General features: G+C 54.2%; 1 protein-coding gene across 22 annotated transcripts in view; it reads right to left on the minus strand.

The window, feature by feature from the left end:
• PCBP3 (poly(rC) binding protein 3) overlaps positions 1 to 27,129 on the minus strand; it is a 54,260-nt gene extending 27,131 nt beyond the window's left edge. For 19 of the 22 annotated variants that reach the window (XM_027904008.1, XM_027904007.1, XM_027904000.1 and 16 more), the window contains exons 1-5: positions 25,314 to 25,422; positions 22,191 to 22,281; positions 17,012 to 17,086; positions 15,722 to 15,835; positions 144 to 281 (exon numbers count right to left, since the gene is read on the minus strand). In XM_027904008.1, the coding sequence (XP_027759809.1) occupies positions 144 to 212 (69 nt within the window). In that variant the 5' untranslated portion in view covers positions 213 to 281; positions 15,722 to 15,835; positions 17,012 to 17,086; positions 22,191 to 22,281; positions 25,314 to 25,422. Of the gene's footprint in view, positions 1 to 143; positions 282 to 15,721; positions 15,836 to 17,011; positions 17,087 to 21,991; positions 22,105 to 22,190; positions 22,282 to 25,313; positions 25,423 to 27,105 lie in introns of those variants that run through there. The other 3 variants (XM_027903991.1, XM_027903990.1, XM_027903992.1) reach the window with 3 other exon arrangements.
• Positions 27,130 to 27,312: the final 183 nt, after the last annotated feature.

Consider the following 27,312-nt stretch of genomic DNA (forward strand, 5'->3'; position numbering starts at 1 on the left):
CACGTATGAGAGGAACCAGGAGCACCATGCCACCCTCCCCATCGGCAGGAGGGCAGCTATTCCCGGGGCTGGGATGCTCCATGGGGCTGGACGAGGTGGGAGAGGGATCTGTGGGGAAACCCCCTCTCTGGGCAGCCCCTTACCTTGCCGTGCATCAGCAGTCGGATGGTGAGGGTGACGTTCAGGCCGCCTTCGGAGACCTTGGACTCCATTTCCTACCAGGGGGCCGGGAGAGGTGCAATAGCTGGGAGGGCACACAGACAGCACCACGGCCGTATCACCTGGGCACAGAGAGGGGAAAGGTTTGCTCTTAAAGCAGGTAGCTTGGGATGGAGCCTGCAGAGCGGCAGAGCACGGGAGCAAAGGCTCCTGCGTCCCCACGTGGCACGGCCAAAAAGGCAACTGTGGATGAAGGACCAGGGCATCGGATGAGCAGCCTGGCCACACACCAGTGGCTGAACTGGGACTTTAAAAGGCACACAGCACCCAGCTAGCAAAGCAAAATTCACCACTTCCAGCATGAATGGGCACCAAGAAAACCAGTTTTTCAGTAGCCAGGAGTTATCCATCTGACCCCAGGAGCGCAGAACGGGGAGGAATGGAACTGGCATCCCAGTTGCCACACATCCTGACCTGCGAGCTCCCCAGCTGGGCATTGTGTGGACCACGCCACTTCCAGTCATTTATTTTACATGTACCTAATGAAACCATGTTCCTTTCTTTTCCCATTCTCTCCCTCTTTCCTCCTCTGCCCTCTAGGGGGGCCACCTACGTTTTGAAGGCAAAGGGGGAAAAAAAAAACAAAAACACAGAATGGTAACAAACCCTTCATTTTTCATTCCTCATGGCTCTTTAGGAGTATCTCTGCATGAGGACATGGCATATGAAATGTCCCTGCAGCCCCGTGCACGGGGAGAGAAGTCCCATCCCAGAGGGAGGTGCCAGCATCCTTCTACGTGCAACACTGAGAGACAGGGAGCAATTCTTGCTCATGGTATTTAATCCCTCAGTCTGTATCAGATGGGAGATTTTTCATCCTGCCTACAAGCATCTGGCATTCCCCTTTGCTCAGACAGGGGACTTACGTGACCAAAGAAAAAAAAAAGGGGGAGATAAACCAGTTCTCAAGTATTGCTTTAATGCAAGTCAGGATGAATAAACAACAGCAATGCACAAACCATGGCTGGGAAACGGGTTTTGATGCAAAACCTCTTTCTGGAGGTTATTATGAAACCTAAAATGGATAAAGCCACGTGGTTTGCAGGGAAATGGCATTCCCTAAAGCTAAAGGACACCAGCTCACTGGGAATGAGGTTGCTTGTGACCTATGTGTAAACACAGATCCTCACAAGAAGGATAAGAAATGAAATGTGTTGAACACTGTAACAGGATCACTGAAGAGGCTGCCCAGGGAAGTTTTGGATTCCTCATCCCTGGAAGTGTTCAGGGTCAGGTTGGACATGGCTTGGAGCAACCTGGGCTAGTGGAAGGTGTCCCTGACCATGTGTTATAGTTTCACAGCCCATTCCCAACTCTCTGATCTCTTCCTCAGAAATATTCTCCTCCCCACCCTTATCAGTACCTTTTGGCTTGACACAGAATCATACAATAATGGAATGGGTTGGGTTGGAAGGAACCTTAAAGATCATTTCATTACAGCTCCCTGCCATGGGCAGGGACACCTTCCACCAGCCCAGCTTGCTCCAAGCCCCATCCAACCTGACCCTGAACACTTCCAGGGATGAGGAATCCACAGCTTCTCTGGGCAACCTGTGCCAGGGCCTTACCACCTTTAGAGCCGAGAATTCCTTCCTAAAATCTTATCTAATCCTACCCTCTTTCAGTTTAAAGCCTTTCCCCCCTTGTCCTTTCACAGGGGGAGTGTGTCTGCCATCCCTGGCTCCACGTCCCTCGCAGGAGGAGCCCTGCATCAAGGCCGTTATGTAAATGCTTCCAATTGATTGAAAAAGTGGGTCATGTGTTAGCCAAATGCTCCTGGCTTTAAGATTTATCAGCATTATTAAATTAGGCACGCTTCACGCTCCGGCGAGCGGGAGAGCTACATTGGCCTTTTCTTAATCATAGTAGTGAAAGGTAAGTGTTTTACAGGGGGGTTCAGGAGCTCGAAGGACGCGAATCAATAGAGCCGAAATCGGGGAAACAAAAGAGCCGGAGCATTTACTCCGGGAGCCTGCCCTCCCTCCACAGCCCCTCATTCTTCGGGGACAAAGGGCTGGGGGAAAACTCTGAGCATTTCAGAGCACTCCCTGCCCAGAGAGAGAGAGAGAGAGAGAGAGAGACCCATCTCGGACCCTTCCTCTTCGCTGCTGTATTCTGCCTTGTTCACGGCAGCTTTGAAATGGCTCCTTTGTCCACCCACTTGACAACCCTGAGGACACCATTACATCCAGCCCGGTGGATAGAGCAGACCCAGGGCCCAGCTCCAACCCAGCGAGAAGCAGGTGCAGCCCCGCAGAGGTCACGGATGTGGAATGAGGAGACAGAGGCGTCGAGTTCGGCCCCAAGAGGGAAGTTGCACGGTGAGCTAAGCCAGGCCCTTCCAAGCATCACACCTGGGCAACCACAGGCAGAGGAGAGCAGCCTAAAGCCTTTGCACCTCAGCAAGGGGAGATCTGCCCCAAAACAGCCGGACAATGCCCTTCCAAAGGGCGATCCCATTCCGCAATGAATAGGCCTTTTAATGGCACCTGCCCTTGTGAGGGTGCTTGGAGAAGATATCGTCAGTTCTAAGAGCCAATCATCTGGAGCATCCTCGATTTGGGGTTAAATATATTAAATTCTCGGAAATTTCCTTAATCTGTCAAGAATTCCCTATGTCAGAAAAAGCAGTTCAGGCACCAGTGATCAAGGAAGAGGAAGGAAAATGGAAACCCAGAACAGCAGGAAGACTCCTCTTTCCCACATGAAAACACACACACTCCAATTTTTCTCATTTCCTATTTTTTAGAGGTTGGAGCAATTGCCTAAGCTGGCACTGTTGTATTTATGCTTGCTGATACCTCACAAATACTGACACTTTCCTAAAATTTGAGCAAAAGCTTCTGAATAGGGGAAATCTGAATTCTGTGCATTAAATTAATTCAATAACACGATCATCTCCTAGACAGGAGACGGCACACAAAGCAGAGTAGGAGGAGGGAAGTGGAGCTCTGGGCTGGACTTTGTTCTCCAGCCTGGTTGCCACACAGGAGAAACGGAAAAATGGATGCTGGAATCATACCCTTTATATCCTATCAGGAATGCTATCCCTGACAGAATGGGGCTCAGCTGAGCTCCAGCAGGGGCTGAGAGACTGCTGGCTCCATGCTTGCTGAAGCCAGTCCTCATCCTCCTCCTCATTCTCCTCCCATGCACTGCTGGGGCTCCCTGGGTGCATAAGCCACGGGTGAGAGAATCTCTGCTTCACACAGGTATTCCTTTGGGGGGATTGCAATGTTTTGTTCAAGAGAGAACAGAGAGGACAACTCGGTGCAAAGATGCCCCACCAGCATAACCCACCCCCTCCCTGAAAGGTCTGGATGGAAAGTTCCCAGGCTCTGCCAAGCAAACTCAGAGGAGAAGTCTCCATCACCCCCAGAAAAATCACACTTTCTTCACAGGTGCATCACAGACCCACAGAATGGTTTGGCCTGGAAGGGACTTTAAAGCTCATCTCATTCCACTCCCTGCTATGGGCAGGGACACCTTCCACCAGCCCAGGTTGCTCCAAGCCCCGCCCAACCTGGCCTTGGACACTTTCAGGAACGGGGCAGCCACAACTTTTCTCGGTCAGTGTAGGTTGGTAAACCCCAACACCTCAGAACCCTGTTGACCAAGAACCCTTGGTGACCGTGCAGGTGAAGAGCAGAGAAAACCCCAACATCCTCCAGCACACTGTGACACAGCACAGCACAGATTTCCAGTGGAGGGCTCACAGAATTTAGTGTTGGGAATTAACATCTTGGGACAGAACATCCACTGCTCAAGACAACATTTTTCCTCTGCAAGGGAGGAAATGTTTAGACACCTCTGACCCCTCAACATCGCCCTCACAAAACTCCAAAAACCCAGAGTTTTCTGATCCTTGGAAAGTGAAAGCTGTATTAAATGCAGCGAAAAGCAAGGGAGGCCAGGAAAGAAGATGTTTTTTCTGACATTTTAGGCTTTCCAGCTCGTTTTCTCTAGGAGGGCTTCCTGCCCACCTGCGTAAGCAGGAGCTTTCTTCCCGCTCATCTCCCGCTGACTTGATCCTGCCATTAAGACCTAATCCGGTGGTTTTCAGCGCTGTGTTTCAGTGGCTGAGAAGCACAGCCAGGCAGCCAGCTCGGGATTATGACGACGACGCAGTCTGGCCAGGTCAGGACGGGGGTGGAAGGAGGAAAAAAAAAAAAAATACAGGCAGAAGACCCAGTTCAAGTATTCTCTTAAAGCAAACAGAAATGCATCGGCTGTCGGAAGACGAAGCTGTGAGAGGGCAGCAGAATCATGCATATGAGTGACGCCAAATACCACTCTGGAATAAAGCCACAATCCCAGCTGCTGCCATTTTCTACAACTGTGGCCACTGTGGTTGGCCTTTCCTCCTCTTTACTCTCCAGCTTCAGTGGAAATGTTTTAGATATCCCTAACCAAAAAAAGACAAAAAGATGCCCCGTGTTCTCTTGGTACATCGTCCAGCAGGATATTCCTGCCTCTCACCTGCCCGTGATCTTTTCAAGGATCAAGGGAGACAAATGTCCCTGCTGGGATGCTCAGAGCAGGCATCTCTGCAGGCTCCTTTCTCAGTCCTGCTCCCATTTCCCTGCTCTCCTCCAGCGGAGATCATGGAGTCACAGATTCCTTTAGGTTGGAAAAGACCTCTAAGGTCATTAAGTCTGACTGGTCCCCCAGCACTGTCAACTCCACCACTAAACCATGTCCCTGGGTGGCACATCCACACATTTTTTGAACAATTCCAGGGGTGGTGACTCCACCACTGCCCTGGGTAGCCTGTGCCAGCACTTGGCCACCCTTTCCATGAGGAAATTTTTTTCCTAATATCAAATCTAAGCCTCCCCTGGTGCAACCTGAGGCCATTTCCTCTTGCTCTGAATGTCTCCACTAGTAGAGTGATGCAGAGCTCCAGCACTGTCAGACTGCAGCGGGCTCAGCCACACCCCAGCCAAATGCCCCCAAAGCTGTGCTGAGCCTGCCCTTCCCCTCCAGGAAATTCCCAGCTGCTTTCCCGGTTTTCTCCTTCATCTGGTGCGCCCCACAGGCTTGTCTCAGGTTTCAGTCTCCACCAAGGCAAGCCCAGTCAGAGGAGAACGACTTGTTTTGCCATGCTGGCAGTGCCATTATCACCATCTTTTGTGTAAAGGTCAGTAGATAAAGCTGCAGCTTTTGCTGCGGTGTTGCAAGCAGAGGTTGCACGCAGACCAGTGAGGAAAATGCGATGTGGTATCAGCAGGCTATTGGATGCCCTTGTGAAAGTCAGGAAACCCTGTCCGGGCTAGTTTCAGGGCTTACTGACTGCGGGACCCTGAGCAAAACCAGCGCCTTGAACCTGGTAAACCCTCGCCTCAACAAGGTTATTCCAGCCCTGCTCGGGAGAATAACAGGTTGTCATTTCATTTGTTTAGTTTAAGCTGATTTTGGAAGGCTGGGGTGAGGGGGGAGGGGGTGGGAACAACGCGCTTTAATTCAGCCACTTCCAAACCATCCTGTTGGTAACTTTTGGAACAATTTGGCAATGAAAATAGTATTTTCAGGGAATGTCAAACTGCGTAAGTGCATCAGAAATTTCCCCCTACGAGGTGATGAGAGCCAACCCTCTTTGCAGCTGGGCCCATTGCGACTCAGCGACCAGGAGCGTCCTCAGATTGTCTGTGAGCCTTTAGCAAGACCGTGAGTGCCAAGAAAACAACATTTCCTGGGATAAGGAACATCATTCTTTCTGCTCTGGTCTGCCAGCAGACTAATGGATGGATAAAAACAATCCATTATAGTGTTTTCCTGAAGTACTGGCTGTCCCTCCTTGCCCCAGTCGTTATTTTGGAGAGGCTGGGAGCCAGGGCATCCATCGGAGTTGCTGATGGTCAAGCAAGGACCAAGCACTGGCTTGGTCTTGGCTCATCCCAGGTGCCCCAGTCACCTCAGGGAGGCAGAGCCATCAGCACTGCATTGCACCCCAGCCTGGATGTGCCGCGGGGCTCAGCTCTGCAGAGCGGGGCGGGTTCTGCCGCAGCATCCGAGCAATAGGAAAAATTCCCAAACCCGAAACGTCATCACCTCACACTGCAGAGACCAGGATAATGACTGCTTCAGTGCCACACTCCATGGCTGCGTCCCTGAATGTGCAGCGGGACATGGCGAGCACCGCAAGCAGCGCCACAGAGAGCAAGCTGAACCAAGAGAATGGGAAACCTGTGTGATGTGAAGGGATCTGTGGTGCATGAGACCCCTCAAATATGGCTGGAAAATACTCCAAAGTCCCCCTGAAACATTAATCAGGGACACTCTAGCCAAACTGCCAGGCGACAACCCATGTGGGGGAAGCTTTTGAAGAGCAGAGCAAGAGGCCAAAATGAGCTTAGCAAGGTGAAAAAAATCAGATGGGAGCTCTGCGAGGCAAAGTACTGAACTTAACTTGGTGCATTTAAGTGCACAGGAACAGAGGAAATGCCCCCCATCCACCTGAAAGTGGCTGGGAGTGACAAGTTGACTTGTAGGATCTGCAGAAGGAAACCAGGAATGGCAAAGTGGGTCTTCACAGGAGATCCAGCCAGCAGAAAGCAACCCCACATCCTTGGGGCCAGCAAACACTGCCCCACAGGAAAGAGCTGGAGGAACCAAGGCTCTACAGGGTGGAGGGATGGTGGGAAACAGGGTCTTGAGTGAGTGGCTTAAGTTGCACTGAAGATCCAGGAAAGGAGCTTCCCCCACAGCCATGTCATCCTGCCAGTTATTCCTGTTTAAATCTTCTAAATGCTCATGTATTTGCAAATAAAGCTCATCTCTGCTGGACAACCACACTTGGAACCTTAACACTGAGCCATGCCCAGAGGCAGTCATGCTTCAGGGATGCACCAAATTTAGGGGTTTTCCCCCCCACCCCCAGCCAAAGGCCAAGGAATGGAACCCAGGAGATGCCACCTCACAGCAGGAGATGCCTCAACAGATGCCCCAGGGATGCTCTGCCAGGATTGTGCCTCAGCACCAAAGGACCCATGCCACGCCCAAAAGATGCCAGCACAGTTGGAAACATGCCCCAAGGGGTGAGGCAGACAAATATCCATCCCCTAAGTGTCAGTTTTTAGATGCCATTTCTTAGGAGAACCCAAAGGACTCCGCAAAAAGGATGCTCACAGCCATGGGTCCATGCTGGATGCTCATAAAGAAGGAGAGACCACAGGGAGATGTGTGGACCTCCAGGGACAAGGCGACTTGTCCTCCAGCAGTCTGAAAACGAGAGATGCAGCACTGCAAAAAGCTCCAGGCACATTCCCAGCATCCTTGTCACTTGGGGGGTAGCTGAGAGGAAAGCAGGGCCCCCAGGAAAGCAGAAAGCACCCACTGTCCAGCACATCCTCTGAAACAGAGGAGGACACAACCATCTCCAGGAGGAGCATCTCTCCAGAGGGCACAGCAGCAGGCATCCTGCAGCCCCCCTTGATCCACGACCCGCCTCATTCCCCTCCTCCTCCAGAGCCTGCTGGCTGCCCTGGTTTTAATCCCACAGGCAGCATCATCCCAATAATTTCCCTCCATTTTCAATCTACTTCCCTCCATTTTCAATCTACTGAGCTGGGGGCAGTCCACAAATCCCTTCATCCTGAGAGCAAAGCAATCTACTGCTTCATCTCATCCCATCTCCCTCTCTCTAATCCCTGGAAACAGGGATGAGACTTGGAGCACATGGGCTGCCCCGGAGGGGTCTGGGGGACAGAAAGACAGGGGGCTGGGGTTGCTCTCATGAGTGCCACCCAACTTCTCAAAGCACCTGGGGCATCTAGCCTGATCCTGGGAGGGGGGAACAGCTGCCATGCCAGGGACATAAGGGACAGATTGGGTACAGCATCACCTTGCTGGTCCCCTCCACGGGAAACGCGTGGCGACCAAGCGAGGGCGACAGGGAAGCCACAACCAAACCAGTCCCACGAATCCCCGCTGGATCCAGTGCTCTGCTCACGCCGTTTCTCCACAGAGCCCAAACCCACGACTTCCATCCTGGCCACGGATGCCCTCTGGGAATGGGAGGCTGGTGGGAGATGTGGGAAGAGAGACTCTTTTCTCTCCCTGCCCCAGAGAAGCAACCTGGCACCCCGAGCGGATCAGTCGTGGCGCAGACTAACTCCATCCTTCCTTTTCCAAGAATCCATTGGCACGGGGCTGGAGGAGGAGGAGGAGGAGGGGGGGGGTAATCCCACACCACAGTGTCCTGCCTGACACTGTCCCCAGCCAAAAGCACCCCGAGGAGGGGGGGTGCAGGGGTGGTGTGTGGCACGGCTGTGTGGTGGCCGCGCCGGTGGAGGAGCCGGGCTGCGCGGTCCCCATCCCGCGCTCTGCGGTGGTGCCGCTCCCTGGGCTCGGCTTGTGAGGAGGAGGAGGAGGAGGAGGACAGGGGGCCCTCGGCATCCGGGGGTGGATCGCTGCTGTGCTGTGCTCAGGCTCTGACAGCAGGCTCCAAAACTGTCACTCCCGATCTGTTTTCACTTCAGCTAAACCTCAGCCCCGATTAAAATCAAGGAGAGTCGCCTTCCCCTCTCCCCATCTCCCTATGGTAGGTCCTCTGTAACCTCGGGTCTCAACATGGAGCCAAACCCCAGCGAGGGAAAGGGGAAACTGGCTCCGCTGGGAATTGGGGCTGCTCCAGGAGGGGTCACGGCTGCCCCTGTCCCCAAACCTGGCCCTGGCAGCGAGGGCACAGCCACTGCAATGGTTCTATCCCTGTGAGGCCGTGGGTCCCTGCCAAAATCCACGGGGGATACGCCACCGGTGCCACGACCTGCCTCTGCCATGGGTGGTATCCAGGCAGCTCTGACACTGCATCCACTGGGCAGAGGGGGTCGGGTGCCAGCGGGGTGCACCCACTGCTGACTGCCAGCTTGTTCAGCAAAGCCCAAACCAAATAAAGAAATTCAACCAGATACGTGTGTGTGTGTGCGCGTGATCTCAGCACCGGGATGGACTCGTCCAGTGGGAAGCTGGAAAAAACCTCAGTGCCAGGATGGAATAGCTCTCACCAACTGCGGAAGCCTTTAAATTTGCTTTCCAACTCAGCTGACCAAAAAGCAGCTGCAGAAAGCTGGCAGACTCGTGTCACGCAGGCTGTCACCCACCCCCATGCTGCAGGATCGGGGGCCCTCCACGGCAGAGGTTTCTAAACCCACAGGGGTTTAGAACCACCCTCTGCTTCTCCAAAGGCAGACACAGACTGGAGCCAGGGCTCCAGGTGTTCTGCTGCCAGTGGGATCAAGCTCATCCCGGTGTGCCAGGCATGTGTCCCCACGCCACAGGGAGCCACACCACCGGCAAGGTGCCCTCTCCGCTTGCTCCACAGCAAACACCCATTTTTCAAGAGGGTGCCTGGGGAAAAAAAAAATAAATAAAATCATACCCTGAGAAAAGCAATTCTGGGACCACCAAGGCAGGGAAAGAACCAGCATCGCTGGCTGGTACCCAGTGGAGAATCCCACAAGGTGGGGGGTGGGCATCACCCCGTGCCCGCTCCCGGTCCCCTCTGCTGCCACCCCAAACGGGTGCTGGCTTGGTCCTCCACTGATCCCAACCACATTCCTCTTTCCTCATCCTACGCCCTGAATTCCCGCGGCTTCCCTATGACATTTTGAACTAATTAAAATAACGTTGAAAGCATTTAAAGCGGGATTTTTTGCCTTCTGGCCTTTTTTTCCCCCCACTCCAAATGACCATTTTTTTTGTTTTCTTCGGAAATAAATGTCCTCTTAATTCAGCGAGATTAAAAGAACATCTATTTATGGTTATTTCCCAAGAAGAAAAATTTGCTAAACACTAAAAATATTTACATAAATGAATCTACAAAAGAAGGAGGGAAGTCTGAGATTAAGAGCTTCGGAAATATTACCGAATTATTTTGGAATTCTGTATTAAGAGCAAAAACCCCAGCTATTAGGAAAAAATGCCTTTTCTTTTTAATTCAGGGTTGGGTTTCTGTATCAAAATGCAGCCCAGCATCTGTCCTTGCATCTGTCAAAACAAAGGTCAATCATTTTATGGAAACTTAAACACAACGTCCTTGATCCACGGTCTCTTGTTTATTTTTAAGCCAGACGTGACTTCCAACTAATAAAATCAGATTTTCTAAGATGGTTCACATTCAAATTCTGTTATCCCAGAAAACTCACGTTATGAGAAAAACATATCCAAGAGTATTCTCCCTTTATAAGAATGAGATGACACTTCAGGATTGATTTCAACAGCTTTTAAGTCCTCTATACCCTTTGCAACTAATATTTCATTTTTCTACTTATAAAGTGAAGATGTAACCAAAGAAAACGCAACAGAAACGCGATGGTATCAGAAATTCAGGTTTCCTAAATGGGGAAATGGGAAATGGGAAAATGGGTATCCGAGGGGTATCAGAAAACAAAGCGAGCATCATACTAAAAGGGATTCCTCTCTACAAATCAAATTTCCCTGGCAAAATGGAAAAATAAAAAAAGAATGGGAATAGGATGGGATTAAGAAATAAAACTATTCTTAAAATTAAAAATTAATGGAAGTGGAATGGAATTAAAAATCAAAATATTTTTAACAAATACCAGAAATAGAATGGAATCAAAAATATAAAGATTAAAAATATGGAAATAGAGTGGGATTAAAAAGTAAAAATACTTTTAAAAAATAATGGAATGAAATCAGAAGGTAAAAATCAAACGAATCAGAACTGGGGGTTTTATCATGTTGCCAGTCTAAGACATGATTAACATCTCCGTTTTATTTCAGTCTCTGTTTCTTGAAGGCAATTCCATTTGTGCCATTCCCACCCAAGCGCGTACACAAATGACACTGTCCAAAGCCTGAGCTGTAAATCACCGAATTTAGGAATAGCTGGATACTCTGGTTGAGGCAGAGACGGACTCTTCCCCACGCAGAATCTTTGGCTTTAGATGCCAGACACAGGTAAAAGCAAACTTGATTGAAACAAAGCATGTACCATGGGAACGAAAATTTTGCAGAACAAATATTTTTTTCAAAATTCACCAAAAAAAAAAAAAAAAAAAAAAATTCAGCAAAAATAATTTTTCATTTGCCATTTTGCAAACACCTCCCAAAGACAGACTCGGCGAGCAGCCGCTAACTTAGGGGGAACCCCGTCGCTCCAACGTCTCCCATAATCTCACCTCCCTCCGCCACAGAATTAAATTTCCCCCTGCATGAGATTCACAAACCGCTCTCAAGCACCCAAAGCTCTTCCGACCCGCACCGGAGCCCCTAGACCCAACTCATCCTGTGGTCCTTCCCTGATTTCCACCGGCAGGAAAAGTTGCCCGCAGCGGGTGGTCTTCCACCCAAGGCGATCCTTTAAAATCTCCTTACCTTCCCCAAAGAGCGGCTCTCGTGCTGATTCGGCGGGAGGGGGGTCCAGACAGATGGCCAGCCTTTTCACGTTTGGAAAGGATGAAAAATGCTACGGGGGGAAAAAAAAATCCCAGTGATTTTTTTTTTCCCTTTTTTTTTTTTTTTTTTTTCACTCCGCCGTTCGGCGCAGAAGGGCTCCCAACCTCATTGGCCCTGGGAGATCCACCACGTGGCACAGGATGAAGAGCACGTGACCTATTTTCTCCCAAATCCCCGGGTTTGCTGGAAAGGGGGGATGCACCCGCTGCCGATGTTCTTGTCATTTCGTGGGCTTTGATTTATTTATTTATTTTTATTATTTTTTTTTATTTTTTAAAGGCCACTGAGCAAATCTGGATGCCTCGAGGCGATGAGGGTGAAGTAGCCAACGCTTCCAACATGAAGGAGGAAGGAGCTCGGCACGAGACGAGCACCAGTGCACTGCCTGGGTGCAGGGGGGAAATTTGGGCATGCTTTATGGGGTGCCTGCCCACCCACTCCAGAGACAGAGCCTCTGAGAGGGAGAGAAGGGCTCTGGTAAACCCTCCATCCCAGAGGCAGCAGCACAGTGGGAAGGACCAGGCTGAAGCCCTGCCTGCACATCCCAGGGTTCAGCTGGCTCCCTGGAGGAAGGATTAAAAGCAGTGGAGGGAGTGTGGCACACTCTGGGTGGCACCTCCTGTTCCCACTGCCCCATGGCCATGCCAGGCTCAAAGAGCATTTCAATGTGTCCCTCACCATAAACACTCCCCAAGCCCAGAACACAGCACAATTCTGGGGATGCTCTGCCCCAGAAGGGTCCCTGAGACCTCGCAGAGCAAGGAAAACCAATCCACCATCGGAGCCCAGACATTCAGTGTGGGGAAGGGAAAAGGAACTTCTGAGCCCCAGACATTCTTGTGTTGTTTTCCACCAAATCTCAAGCCCACAGGTTCACAGCAGTTCGAAGCTGTGCTTTTCTTAGCACTACCACCATGTCCCCGCTGTTGGTTCTTCCCTGCAGATGCTCCCCCTCCACAGCTCTGCACGGGAATGGGAAGGCATCAGGAGCACAGCCCCTAATTCCAAGGTTCTTCCCAAGGATGGTCTGCCTCACCACGCTGCTCCCAAAACCACGAGTACAGCCAAAAAACCCACCCCAAACAGTGCAAAGAAGCGCAGAGTCTCACCCAGATCCTCTCTGGCTCAGAAGGTCACGCTTCTCCAGCTACCGGCCAGACCACGGGGCATTTAATTCCAACGAATATAGACTGAGGGAGAACCTTTCCCTACTCAGATGCAAACTACAGACACAGCCCAAAGCACTCAGTTCGCTGCTTCCCTCTCCCACGTTTTCCAATGGCCAAGGTGCAAAGGGAGAGAAGAAACCTGAGCAACCTGGTCTAGTTTAGGGTGTCCCTGCCCACAGCCGAGGACTGGAACCGGATCATCTTTAAGGCCCCTTCCAGCCCAAAACATTACACAGTTCTGTGATTCTATGAACCCACCCCCCCTCACCTTCCAGCCCCGTCCTCCTTCCCTGGCGATGGATGCCCAGCTAAAGCTGGCTCCCCAGTAATCTCCCCAATAATTATATAATAGAGAGGCAGGCGGATAAATCATTTCAGGCCGCTGTGCCGATAGAAAGCAAGCTGGATTAAAAGATCAGAACAAGCAATACTTGGATTAAAATGGTTTGTTATTTTCATCTGCTGGGGAGGGAAAAAAAAAATAAATCTGTGGCTAAAGCACGGAAGACGTGAAGGGAAGGCGCATCATCTTCCTTCCCCCAAAACTCCAAGTTTTTTATGTACTAGCCAAGGTAGATCCTAAGTTTCCAACCTGAAATCAGATTTTGCTTCCCAACGGGGTCAAAAAGACATTTTGGCAGTTTGTATGGCGCTTTAGCTAAAGGTTAAGAGCGACTAAGCAGAGGTGCTTCGAGTTATATTTTGCCCGTGTCACGACATCAAACCCCTCAAACCGGGAGAGCCGGCGCACAGCTTGGCAGACAACATCACCACCTGCAAAAAACGTGACTCCTGGCACTTAACAGGCAGCAGCAACACCTATTGCCCTGTCCTGTGCCTCCCCGCACCCCCGAGCTGATGGCAGGCAGATGCCAGGCTTACCGGCAGCAGAGAGGTGGCGGTGGCAGCTGTGGGAGAAGCCCTTCAGACAGCGGGACAGCTCTCTGCAGGGACCTATATGTTGTCCCCCTGGCCCCCAGCAAGGTCGGTGGCCTGGGGTGCCACGCTCTGACTGATGGCTTTGGAAAGGCGTGAAGGGGAGGCAGGAAAAACAGGGTGAGAGAGAGGGAGCTGGCACCGGGGCCGAGCTCTCCGCAGGGCATGGCGCTCATCAGCCGCAGCCCGGATCGATGAGCGGGCTCTGCTCGTTCACCTTCAAGTTCAAATTAAGCAGAAGGGTCAAGCTGGGAAATGGGTTTGCCACTGGAGAGCACAGCCCCAGTCACCACGCTGCAGCCTCGTGCCATAGCCTTTTCTCCTTGCTGGAACAGGCGATTCCCACCCCAGCACCCCTTGCTAACCCCACGGCATCCCCAGCTTCCAGCATCAGCTCACCCCATCACCTGGATGGGAAGATGAAGCAGCAGAAGTTTTACCTAGTGCAAAACCAGGGTCCTAGAATATATTTGAGTTGGAAGGGATCCACAGGGATCGAGCCCAGCTCCTGTCCTGGCACAGGACAACTCCAGGAATTCCATCCTGTGCTCTTCCAGGTGTCCCTCCCAGCTGGAGCTTTTCTATAAAATAGTCACGGTACCACATACACAGGCTCAGTCTTGAGTTCTGAGGATGAAATCCCAAGGGACAAAATATCCAAGACACAGCATTGAGGGGGGCTTGGACAAGGCCAGGCACTAGGCTCCTCTCCCACCTGTGGATATGGGAGAGGGGTCAGGACACAGGCCTGGGAGAAGAGATGGGATGTTGGACAGGGAGCATGAGAAGGTAGAAAAATTATGTCAGAGAACTTCCTGGAGGGAGGTGAGAGCCACAGGATGTTGTGACATTCACCCAAATGAACAATAACTTTTTAAATAACCACTTATTGCAAAAAAAGTGTCTTCACTAAAGTCAGAGAATAAAATGCACTTTCTGGACAGTCTGGGGACTGTCTGGACAGTCTGGACTGGGGATTCCCTTTCCCAAGACTTGCTGTGATCAGGGAGATGCCAGCAAGCAGGGAAGAGACAGGGACCTCCAGGGATGCACTCCCAAGCTCATGGCTTCCAGGCCACCCTCCATCCCAAAAATCCCTCTACAGCTGGATGTGTTTGTAAGAGGATGCCCATAGCAAGCTGGAGCTGCAGACAGAGACCTCAGGACCGGACATAACCAGTACCTCCACATCACCAGACCATGGATAAACCCCATCACAGGTTTTTTTTTTTGCAAATTCTACCCTTCCTCCACCTTACTGGGTCACCTGCAGCTCCTCTGAGAAACCTCCCCTCCCTTTTCCAAAACACACCATCCTGTTGCAGGTGCGGGGTGTCGCTCTGGCCAACGCAGAAAACAGGAATAAGGGACACTTTCAAAAAGGAAAAAGGGAGAAGGAAGAGGTGGATTTGTCTGCCCCTACAACATTTCTGCTTTATGGAGCTTCCCTCTCCCCCAGAGATGCGTGTCCTCCTCTTCACTGACGGAAAATGCTGCCCCACCACCCATTCGTGCCAGTCAATGCCGGGGACGACACGATGGCCCCGGGCCAACACGGATCTATTTTAGTCACAAAAGCAGAGTGGCTGATGAAAATCACCCCGCCTGTGCACTTCCCGGCCTAGCTCTTTAGCTGGTTTTAATGGAATGACCGACGTGGTGGAAAGTGGGCAGTGGGGGCAGAGACGGCGGGATGGGAGACCTGCAGAGACGCATGAGAGAGGCCCAGCATCCTCCCTGGTTTAGAGCCTAAGGTTGCTGCAAAGACCCTTTCCAGGATTTTCCCAGAGAAGCCGCAGCTGTCCCACTCCTGGAAGTGTCCAAGGCCAGGTTGGACGGGGCTTGGAGCAACCTGGACTAGCCGAGGGTGTCCCTGCCCATGGCAGGGGAGTAAAACAAGACAGTCTTTGAGGTCCCTTCCAACCCGAACCATTTTGGGATGCTGTGATTTGGAAAAAGACTGAACTGACCCTTACCTTACCCTGCAGGATGGCCTCAAGCTCCAGAGCGATTCCTGGGAGGGCCTGGCTGCATCAGAAAAGGGCATGCTGAGCATGGGGGGTGGGAATCCAGCAGTCCACGGCCTGGGCCTGCAGACCAGGACAGGGCACAGGTTAACACGGCGCAGAGGAAGGACACCCAACAGCTGCTTAATGTGAATTTCAGAGAGAAAGAAATAAAACATAGATTGGGTTTGGGGGGGGGGCGGGGGTGTTAAAATGATCAGGAGCATCACCTCCAGGTTGTGTTTGGGGTTTGTAAGCCCCACCTATACTTTTCTCCACGTTCCAAACAGGTTTGGGCAGATCCTCCAGCGCCCATCAAGGGAAATCACCCCTAAGTGCTGCACTGTGGAGGAGGGGATGCCTGGGACCCCCCCACCCAGGTGAACACAGCCCCGTGGTCCAGCTGTGGAGGGGCAGCTGGAGCCAGGGGTCTGCTTCACCCAGAAATCCGCCCGTGATGGAAATCACCCAGCACGTTTCAGTGACATGGGGTGCCGGGTTATTTTTGCTGCTGTGTTTTGCTGCTGCTCCCAATAAGTTAACTGGGGCATGCACTGCCCGTCAATACAATCGATGGAGCAGCCTGAGCTGCTAATAAATCAAGTGCCAGAGGGCAGGAAAATCTCTCCATTGCCTAAAATATTCCCTGGGCAGCAGGGCGGGTGAGCTGTAGACCCCACTCCTCGCTTGGACTTGGTGCTGCTCTTAATGTGCTGGGGCAGCCTGTGTGTTAACAGGGAAAGTCTTCCTGGTGACTCAGCAACCTCTGTGCTCGTCCCCAGTGATCTGGACACCTCCCTGCTATGGGAAGGAGCCTGGCAGTGGGAGGGGAGCCCATGGGACCTCCTGAGGTCAGTCTTCGGTCCTGCCGATGCTCACTGCAGCGTCAGCACTAAGATCAGAGCAGGATGCCCTGGGCTTTATCCCTTTGGGGGTTGAAAACCTCCAAGGATGGAGACTACACAGCCTCTTTCAGTGACCAGCTGTCCTAAGAATTCCATGTTTTTTTCCCCAAAATATCCTATAGGTCCTCCAAGGTAGCAGCTGCATCCCCAGTTGGTTTCACCTGCAATCAGGACACATTCCAGGATGGACCCTGAGATTCCCCAGGGTTCACTCCTCTCCACTGAACCTACATAAGCTGAATAAATTTTGAATCCCACTCACTGTCACAACTGTAACATCCTTTCCCAGGGACTCTAGACAAAAAAAAAAAAAAAAAAAAATTGGAAGGGATGGAAAACCCAAACTGTGACTCACCGTTGGAGGAGCCGCAGGGACAGGTCAGGGATCCCGCGGGGCTGGGGGTCAGCAGTGGAGGTGGCAGGGCAGGATCTGGAAGACAGCACATCTCAACACCCTGAGGTGCCCAGCCAGTCCCTCTCCCCACACAGAATGCACAAGAGCAGCCTGCCAGCACCACTGCCATGGTCAAAGGCAACAGGAGGAACAGGGAAGGCCAATGACAAATCAGCCCCAAACAGAGGAAACCTCAGTAATTGTTTTATTCCAGTGGGTACAAACTGCTGGTCACTGATTCCAGGACTGAGAAAAAGAAGGAAGAATCCTGACCACTGCACCATCTTCATCAACATTACCCATGAACAGGGGGGCTCAGGCAAGGATTCAGGATGCTGGAAGGACAGAGGGCTGCAAGGAAACCCCAAGCCTTCTCCCCACTGCCAGTGTGGGCATAGAGCAACAATCCACAGCCCACAGATTCATGGGGGAAGAGACTGTGTTTGTCTTCCAGGTCACAGGTTTGAGTTTATCCCAAGCCAAGGCTTAAGCAACCAGGGAATGCAGTCTTAAGGAATTTGTCATCAGTTTTCTTAATCAAATCTTGGTCCACCTCCCAGCAGCTCTGCTCCTTCTTATGTTACACTCCTTCCACTCTTCCATCACAGGCTGCAGGACGGGATCCCAGCCATGACCCCATGGTCCTGAACCCACAATCATTCAGGATGCTGAGGGAGTAATTTCTCAACAGCAGAACAAACAGATCCCGGAAAATTCCACCTATTGCTCCCAGGTAAAAGCACCTGAGGATTAAAGGAATTCAGTCTCGGTTGGGAAAAGAGGAAACACAGAGGCATGGACAAACCTTCTACAAAGAGGGTTTGACCCCATGGCATCGACAGGATGCCAAGCTGAAGGAACTGTGTGTGCTTCCAGCTCATGCCCAGCCTCCAAGGTGAGCTGACAGACACTTCCATGTGGGAGCAGATCCCATGCCCAGCCCTACGGGCCTGCGAAAAATCCCTGCTTTTGCTCAGGCAGGGTAGGATGCCCTATTCTACCATCCCAAATACCAGCAGGTTTTCCCACGTCCCCTACTCCATAGCACTCCCACTTCCCAAAAATACTAAAGCCTGTCCCAACACCCACTCTGCCTCTCCTTTAAACTCCAGACTTCAGCTTACCCCTGCTGGTGAGTTCTTGGCTGTTTGTGCCCATTGGGAACCTTCCTTGGGATTTTTGGGACCACCTGTGTGGTCCACAGAAAGCACAGAGAGCTAGGAGCTGTCCTCTGGCTTTGCTGTGACCCTCCAGGGAAAATTCCAGGTCTTTGGGAAGAAATGCTGTGCAGTGGTGAGGGACGGCTGGGATGGGATGGCTGGGATGAGACAAGAGATGAGATGACATGGGATGGAACGGGGATGTGATGAGGTGAGGTGGGAATGAGAATGGGATGGCAATGCTGGAATGGGATGAAATGTGATGGAATGGGGACGGGATGGGGTTGGGACGTGATAGGATAGGGATAGGACAGGATAGGATGGGATAGAATGGGGAGGTGATGGGGATAGGACAGGATAGGATGGGATAGTGATGTTCTCCCACCGAAGCCTGAGCTATAGCACACCCTATGGACGGGAACATCAGTGAGACGGCTCCATCTGCATTGTTTCCCCCCCGGGGCTGTGAGCCCCCATCACGCTGGAGAGGATCCCGCCTCCATCCACTCAGGAGGCAGCAGCCCTCGCAGCGCCAGGATCTGCTTTGTTCCGCTGTTTGGGGCTTTCAGCAGCGCCGCTCGCGGTGCAGGGGAGAGAACGATCCTCCCCTGACCTGTGTTCCCGTCATCCGCCTTCCCGGGTGTTTTACGCAGGCAGAGGCAATGATTTTAATGTCCCAGTGAACAAGCTGTCGGGATGCATCAGCCTCAAAGGGCAGACCTGATTCAGGGCTGGCTTCTCCTCCCAGGCGCTGCCTGGGCAAGGAAAACCAATTCCAGCTCTGCGCACACACACACACACACACACGCACACATGTGCCGCTGGTGCCTGTGATTTTCCAGCCTTTTTAACTAAAAATCCCTGAAAACCCCAGTGCTGAGGAGGGGGAGGCGGTGAGGCCGGGGCAGGGGGGTCGGGGAAGAGGCACCGGTGGGCAGGCGGAGCGGGTGGCCCCGCGGGCAGAGCCGGGGTGACGTGATGGGACCTGAGCGCTCCGGAGCCCCGTCAGGAGCCTGGGCTGAGATGAGCTGAGAAAAGCCATGAGCGGAGCTGACATCTGCCCCCTGGGCGGGTACCTAATGAGCGGAGACATTGTCCATTTGGGGAGACGAGGTAAAGTTAAAAGATTTCCGAGCTGACACCTGGCAGCCTCCATCGGTATTCCGGGTGAAACAGCAAGGGAAGGAAAACGGAGACCGGGGCAGGGGGGGGCTGAAACCGGTCATTCCCGGGCTCCACAGGGGTGGGTGAGCTGGAGGGGGACAGTGCTGGCATCTCAGCATCTCATCTACGCTGCCCAAATCTCCCCTATTTGTGATTTTCTGCCGGGTTAGAAGAGAAACTGGTGCTTTCTGGGAGGTGGGAGGGGTCTGGCAGGGTCCCATGTGGCCCCATGCCCGACCAAAAGGCAAGCAGCATGGCAAGGAGAGCATTCCTGGGTCCAGCAGCACATCAGACCTGCTCTCAGCTGAGATCTGGGCACGGGCTCTTGTGTCCCCACAGCCCCCACACCCTGGGAGCCGGGTGGCACTGAGCAATGCCCCAGCCCCCAGCATCACCCTCCCGCCACTTCCACAAACCTAGTTCAGTCAATCCCTATAAATCCAGCCTCCCTAAGCCCACTTGTCACCAGCTCTTCCCTAACCCACCTCCAGCCTCTTCGCTACCCACCACCTTCAACGGGTGCCTGGTGACAAGACGGGAGTGACGGAGCAGGAGAAGGGAGAGCCCTGGGTCGCCTCTATTGCCTTCCAGTTTTCCCCCTTGGGAAAACCTGGCTCTGAAAGCGCTTGTGAGCCACCAAACACCCCCATTTCCCCCCCAGAGCCCCAGCAGAGTGGGAAAGCCCACACTGAGAGGCTCTCCTCCCCACTCGCCTGCCGGCTTTCCCAAAGTTCAAGTAAGTGGATTTATAGGGAAGTCATCTCCTTGGGACTCTCCTGGATGAAAGGGGAGATCCTGAAGCATCCTCAGTGCCTTCCACCAGCCTAAAAAGCAGCTTAAAACACCTGCCGTTGCTCCACATGGTTTTCATCAGCTCCATCAACACCCTTGGGTTTAAACCCCACTTCAAGCACGATTTTCACCTGCTCCAGGGATTTTTGCTCCTTTCCAACAGATACAGCCAGAAATGCCCAAAACAGGGTGCAACCCTTTCCCTGGGATAGGAAACGGCAGCTGGGCTCTGGCTGCTCCTCCCTGGCACCCGCTGACCCGCTGGGCTCGAGCAGATGGAGCAGCCACAAATCCCCCCCTAAGCCAGGGAAGGGACTAATCTCCTAGAGGACAAATCGGTTGGCGAGGGGGGGAAGCTCGAGACTTCACCTTTTCCTCCCTCCTCAGGCAAAGGCACACCCAGCAGGGGTCCCAGAGGGCTCCCAGCATCCCTGAGGGCAGAGGAGGAAGTGCAGGGGCTTTGGGTACCTGCTGGAGGCCTGGTTTGGGGACAAGCACTTAGGTCCCAGCAAGCTAAGCCTTACATGCCCTATGCAGGGAGACACGGCAGCTGGTGTGTCCTTGAAAAAAAAACAAAACACATCTGGTGAGCTCTTAAAACCTCTGAAGTTTTCGTGCTCCACAAAAGGCTGAAGTTTCTTTCAGACTCAGAGGTCCTTGGTGGGCACAGGAAGCCCAGTGGACACACAGCCTTGTCCTGCTCCTGGGGCCACCCACAAGCAGCCAACTCTCTCTGCCTCATTTTCCTTCTGCACCACAGGCCGTGGGGAGCAAGAGGATCAGCAAATTTGGTGCCACCCCCTGTTCTTCTGGGTTGTCTTGTTTTATCCTTTCTTCCCTCCCTTGCTTAAGGGCTGGAAAACTCCTCCTGCGTGCTGTCAAGGGATAAATGTCTCACCAGATATCGTCAGCTCTACTCAGAAAACTCCGAGGTGGGAGAGCTGATGAGGACAGGCACAACAGCTCTCAGAAATGCTTGGAAGGGGAACGCTGCAGCCCAGGGAAAGGATGGAGAATGCACAGGCTGGGACGTGTGGCATGTGGGTATGGACTGCACCCCAGTTCTTGGATGGAGGAGCACAGATGGCCAGCAGAGCCTGGTGAAGCCCTGGATGAGGTATAACACCCACCAGCATGGCACAGCGTCCCCCTGCCCCTTCCCTGGGGAACCAGACCTCCCTGGCACATGGCAGTTTCAAGGCCTTGAAACTCATCCATCCCCGTGTCCTCGAGGGGGAATTTTAGGAAAATCCCCAAATTTTCGTCGGGAATCCCCAGAAAAACATGTTTTCCAGGTGGGGAAACTGAGTCAAAGAGGAAACACCCATGGAGAGGCCTAACCATTGCCTTGACATAATCAATCCAGTAAAAGCCTTTAAATAGGGAATCATTTCCATATTTTAAGCAAATCCAGAGGGACAGCGAGTGAGCATTTCTGAAGGTCTCTGGTCCAGCTCCTGCCCAGAGCAGGGTCACTCCAGAGATGGATTAGGCTGCCTGGCATGAAATAATTCCACTCTGAAACCTCAACACTTCTTCCAAGCCCTCCCTTTTCTGCCTGCACAAAAAGGGAGGAGATGTTCCCCGGATGCCCTCACCCACCGTCATCACCGAAAGTCCTCATTTTTACCCCTTTAAGGAGCACAACAGGTAGCAGGGACCTCACCATAGATCATCCAGCTTCCCAACATCGCCTGGATAAAAGGGCAATACCCCATGGTGGTCCCCACAGTGACTATGTCCCCATGCCCATGGTGGTGTCCCTGTGCCCATAGCAGTGTCCTCATGCCCCCCATGTACACGGTGGTGATGTCCCCACGCCTACACTGATGTTCCTGCACCATGGTGGTGGTGTCCCTGTGCCTGCTGTGGTCACACACCCCCACTTGGAAGCACAGAGCCGCTCTGGAATGGCCTTGTCACCAGGCCTTGTGTCACCTGTGGCAGGGAGGAACACACCACCATCAGACAGGAGTCCCCTGGACAGCTGTGGACCCACGGTTGGGTCATTCCTGCCTCCTTACCCCCAGAGTCGGTTCCCCGCGCAGCGCGGCGTGGAGGCACATCTGGCAGTGATGGGAAGGTGGAGGTGCAGCTGGATAGGTGGCTCTTTCCCTGGGGAATAAAGGGTGGAGAGTCAGGCTGTTATGGGGCAAAAGCAGCCTCCAGATAATGCGTCCTGATGCCCCCCCACAGCAGGTTCCTATTCCAGCGACACCCACACAGGCGCTTCAGCATCACCCAGCACCCATGCTGCAGATGTCATCACCCCAATTCCCTGAGGATTCTCTAAGGACAAGCAGGTCCTAGACGAAGCTTTTCCCAATCCAGCTGATCAGAGCCCTCCAGGGCTCTTGGATTTTCAGGAAATCATCACCTTGTGCTGGGAAAGTGGGGACAAGAAGGTTTGCTCCTTGGTGGCAGGGATTCATGAGTCATCCTCCAGCCACTGCCCTTGAAACAGAGCCAGAAAAGCTTTTACCCAAAGCAGCCAGCAATAGGATACCAGAGCTGGAGCTCCAGGATTTAACCCTTTCCTGGGAGAAGCTGCCTGGCTGCCCCCCCCATGCAGATCCTTTCTTCTCCTCTGGTCAGTGCTGAGTTTCCCCACTGTGTGCACCCACCAGGTTGGTGGATGTGATGCCACCACTCCCCTGGCAAGGTCGGGGAGGGGGACGTGCCACGAGACCCCAGTGCTGACTAACTGGACTAACTGGGATTGGAAACACATGCCCCCCACCTGGGGAATGGCATTTCTCTTCCACATGTCCCATCACAAAGCCTGCCCAGCAAACAGGACAATGTTTGGGGTTCACCAAAGGAAAAAAAAAAAAAATTAGGTGGAAAATTTAAAGCACTTTGTTTTGCTGCTTTGTGGGGGCGGGGGGGGAGGGGAAGCTCTTGATTTGTGCACTCCTGAGCCTTTGCTTCATTTAGGAACCTGCCAACTATCCACAGTTCCAACAGGATCCCCATTGATCAGTGTGCCAAATTTGATGGGATTTCCCCAAAATAGGGGGAACCAGCTAGCTGGAAAATCCCCTATTCCCTCCTTGACAGAAAACAGGCACTTGGGGAGGACAGGGGGGAATTTCTGTGTTACGGGGAGCATTTCTCCCTTGCAGGCAGACAGAGAGGTGCCAGCACCCACCTTTCCTGCCAGCCTGATGAAAATGGACCTATTTCTGCAACGTGGAAATGTGGGAGCCTCAACCCATGGCTGTGCCAGTGGGCATGAGCATCACTGAGCTGGGACAGGGTAGGAGGATGAAGGATGCTCCTTGCCCTGGGCTGGGAGTGATGGGTCCATCCAGGGACACCATACATGCAAGGCTGGCTGCAACAGCCCAACCTCCCTGTGCAGGGCCCCAGACAAACCCAGGCTCTCCTGGGGGCCACTGTAAAGAAAAAGGAAAGGTGCTGGGAGTTATACTGGTACCCACTAACCACAGCCCCATGGATCCAGGGCTCTCCACGGGGAGCCAAGCATCATTTGACCCACCCCAGCAGCCTGGCAGCAGTTTTGGCCCCTGCACGGACCTGCCCTGGACGTTTAAATCAAGCTCAGACAGGGATTTCCCCCTCTTGCATCTTCCCACAGGCCACTGTGGAAACGCTCCTAGAAAGCACGGATCAGGTCACAGAGATTTTGGGTGCTTTCTTCACCTCCCACGGGGCTCTCATCTGCTTCCTTACAGTCTGCACTGGGGGCTGCTATCCATCCTCGCCACCCGTGGGGATCCCTGGCCAAATCTCAGCCCACCCAAGGTGCTGGCTGCAGTGTCCAGCGTGTCTCCCACCAGGACCACCCGCTCCCTTTCTACTGCATCCCTCAGGATGCACAGATGTCACTCCTCTCACAAGGCTGAGGAGCATGAACCGCCTGCAGCTGGAGGCCTGCAAATCCCGGGGCACCTGCCCCGTGCCACCTGGGGCTGAGCTGCCCCGCCTGTCCTGGCTTCTCTGGGCACAAAGGGCCAGGGGAACACCCTGCAGCGTTCCCGGGGGGCCATGCAGCATCCACGTGGGGTGGGGACAACTCTGCAGCACAGCCGATGCTGGAGGAGATGCTGCACAGGGCTGGGCTGCGGCAAGGTCTCACCCAGACCCCGGGGAGGAGATGGGCCATAAATGCTGCCCCAGGGGCGGGATCTGAATAAACTGAGCTCTCCAGCCAGCTCCATGTGGAATAGGGTTGATGAAGACTGATGGCTCCAGTAGGGAGGGGTCAGCAACCCCAGCGCAGGGCATCATGTGCTCCCTCGAGGTACACACTGAGGAACCAGCCCAGTGATCTAGTGGGTGGCACCCGTGCCCATAGCAAGAGGGGTTAGAATCAGATGGTCTTTAAGGTCCCTTCCAACCCAAACCATTCCGTGATTCCATGATTCTAATTCTGGAGGAAGGACACAGAGTCCTGGCTGGGGAAACGGGCTCCCTGGAGATGAGTAGCCCAGCCACAGGGGAAGTTTGGAGGCCTGGGACCCCCTCCTCCCCCTGGCACTGCAAATACACTGGGGCTGTAATTGCACTGGTGGGGCTTGGTGACCAGCACGCCCAGCACTCTTAAACGACCACAGTCTGAAACCGGTGGGACCCAGTGGATGCTCACACCCAAAAAACAGTAGCCAGGGGGTCAGGAACACCCACCAGACTGGCACTGGTGGGACCTCATGGGATGTTCCCTCCCAAAAGCCATGCAGCATCCCTGCCGTCGCCCCTCCCCACGCACACTCCTCCCTGCAGTGGCGAGTGGGGGTGTTTGGAAAGCCGCTCCCCTTGGAGACCCCCTACTTGTCCCCAGGTGGGGACAGCACTTCGGGCTTGTTTCGGCAGTGCCAGGGAGCATCCCAAAGCCGGGAGCCAGGGACCGAAAAACTCCAAGCAGCCTCGAAGAGCCGCCCAGCCGGGGCGGTGGCAGCGCACGGGAGGAACCCCTGGGGACGGGTGGACACGGGGGACTTGGGTGGGTGGGTGCACGCCCCCCGCTTCCCGGAGTGATGCCGCACCGGGAGCCGCCTCGTCCCGCTGCTCCCACTACCACACTCATCCGCATCTCCGCGTGGGGGACCCTCCACCCCCGCTCCAGGTACCGGGGCAGCCCCTCTGGCACCGGCAGCTCCGTCCCGGGGAAGGAGAAGCCCTACCTGTGTCCGGACGGAGCCACGGGCGGGCGGACGGACTGAGGGAGGGCTGGGGCAGAGCGGGGGAGCGGCAGGGGCGGTGGCAGCCGGAGCCCGCCGGGTGCGCCCAGCCCGGCCCACAGCCGTGCCCGGCCCCCCCGGCTCTGCCCGGCCCCCCGACTTCCTGCCCCTGCCCCGGCCCTTCCCTTCCCAGTCCCAGCCCCTGCAGCAGTCTTTCCCTTCTCGTGGTCCTGGTCCAGCCCCTGCCCCATCCTAAGACTTTCCTTTCCAGCCCCTGCCCCAGGCATTCCCTTCCCTGCATCAGCCCTTCCCTTCGCCACCCCTTGCCCCAGTCTCTGCTTCTTTCCCTTCCCGCCCCAGCCCGAGCCCCAGCCCTTGTCCCTGCCCCTAACCCTACCCCAGCCACTCTCCTACCCCAGCTGTTGCCCCTGTCAGGTCCCAGCTCCTGCTCCTGCCGCATCCCACGCCCCTGTCCCTATCCAAACCCCTGCTCCCGTCCCTTACCCAGTCCCTGACCTCCCCTTGTCCCTGCCCTTCTCTGGCCCACCTCTGCCCCTGCTCCAGCCCCTGCCCATGTCTCAGACCCTGCTCAAGCCTCAGACCCTGCTCAAGCCCCTGTCCCTGTCCCTGTCCCTGTCCCTGCTCCTAAACCTACTCTACTTCCGCCCCAGCCCCTCCACTGCCCTCCCCCTACTACAGCCCTTAAACCTGCTCTGTTCTGTCCCCACCCAGCCCCCGCCCTGGAACGGCTGTGTGGGGGTCACAGGTGACACTGCTTAGGGTGACTGCCCCAGTGCGGTGGCAGGGGCGTTGCCCAGATGCACAGCATCACTCTGGACCCCCACCCTGGGGCGTTCTTGCACCCAGATCCTGCTGCATACAAGGAAGGGACCTTACCCTGCCACCATCCTGGCGATCAGGGATGGAGGCACAGATCCCACTCGCCCGGGAGAGGTGCAGGGTGGGGACAGAGAGCTGTCGGACACGTCAGCCGTGGTCTGGCCACCCTCCTCGGGAGCAGTTCGGGGGCTCAATGGGACTGGAAGCCTCTGGGCAGGAATACCCCAGGCTGCCTGGCCCCCTCACAGCCTGGGCGGGGGCGAGGAGGGGTGTGTGTGTGTTTGTCTGTGGGTGTGTGTGTGAGGTGCGGGGTGTGTGACAGTCTCCGGACATCTGGGATCCTGCTGCCGCACTTCCAGGCGGGAACATATAAATATTTCAGCGGTATAGCCGAGCCCTGTCAGGTTGCATTTGCTTCTGGCAGGCTGAGTGCTGGGAGAGGGGGAGGAGAGGCGGGGAGAGAAGATGCTCTTGGATGATGCTCTCTCAAAATGCGTCATCTCCCGGCAGACGGGGCATCAGCTCCGGGGCCCGATTCTCTAGGAGCGCCACCTCCACTTGGCTTCCCTCTACGGATGCTCTTCCCTTCGGGAGAACTGCAGGGCCGTAGTTTCTGATGGCCGGACTCACCCCATAAGCAAATCCTGGGGGCTACTGCCAGGCTGGGCGGGAGCGGGGGGATGAAAATATTCAGGAATTCGCTTGGAGCACAGCAGGCAGCGGCGCGTCCAGGATGTGGCACACCCCAGACTGCCCCCCGCCCCCCTTAAAAAAACAGTAAAAGGGGGACACAGAGATAAATTCAAGCAGCTCAGGGGAGTTACATCAGTGGAGGGAGCCGAGGCGGGGAGAGGGGGGAGGCAGCGTCCTCCCGGGCAGGCCACAGGAGGCGGGCGGGGAGCTAACCACGGCCGAGCGGAGCTGGGGAAGGGGGCGTCCTCCCTCGCCCCGATACCTTCCGAGGCTGATTTGCCCCTCTATCAGACACGCAGCCGCCGGCGCGGCTCCCACGCGGTGATGGGCGAGACCCCTCCCTCTCTGCCAGCTCCTCCTCTTCCTCCCTCCCGCTGCCTTGTGGAGCTTGTGGTCCCCGCGCTGCCCCGCATGTGGGGCATGACTACATTTCCCGAGGGCCCTTCCCCACGCTCCTCCTCCTCCTCCT

The sequence above is a fragment of the Empidonax traillii genome, unplaced genomic scaffold (assembly GCF_003031625.1).
Source record: "Empidonax traillii isolate 1590-97213 ecotype Southwest subspecies unplaced genomic scaffold, ASM303162v1 scaffold1004:size452305, whole genome shotgun sequence".
NCBI lineage: Eukaryota > Metazoa > Chordata > Aves > Passeriformes > Tyrannidae > Empidonax > Empidonax traillii.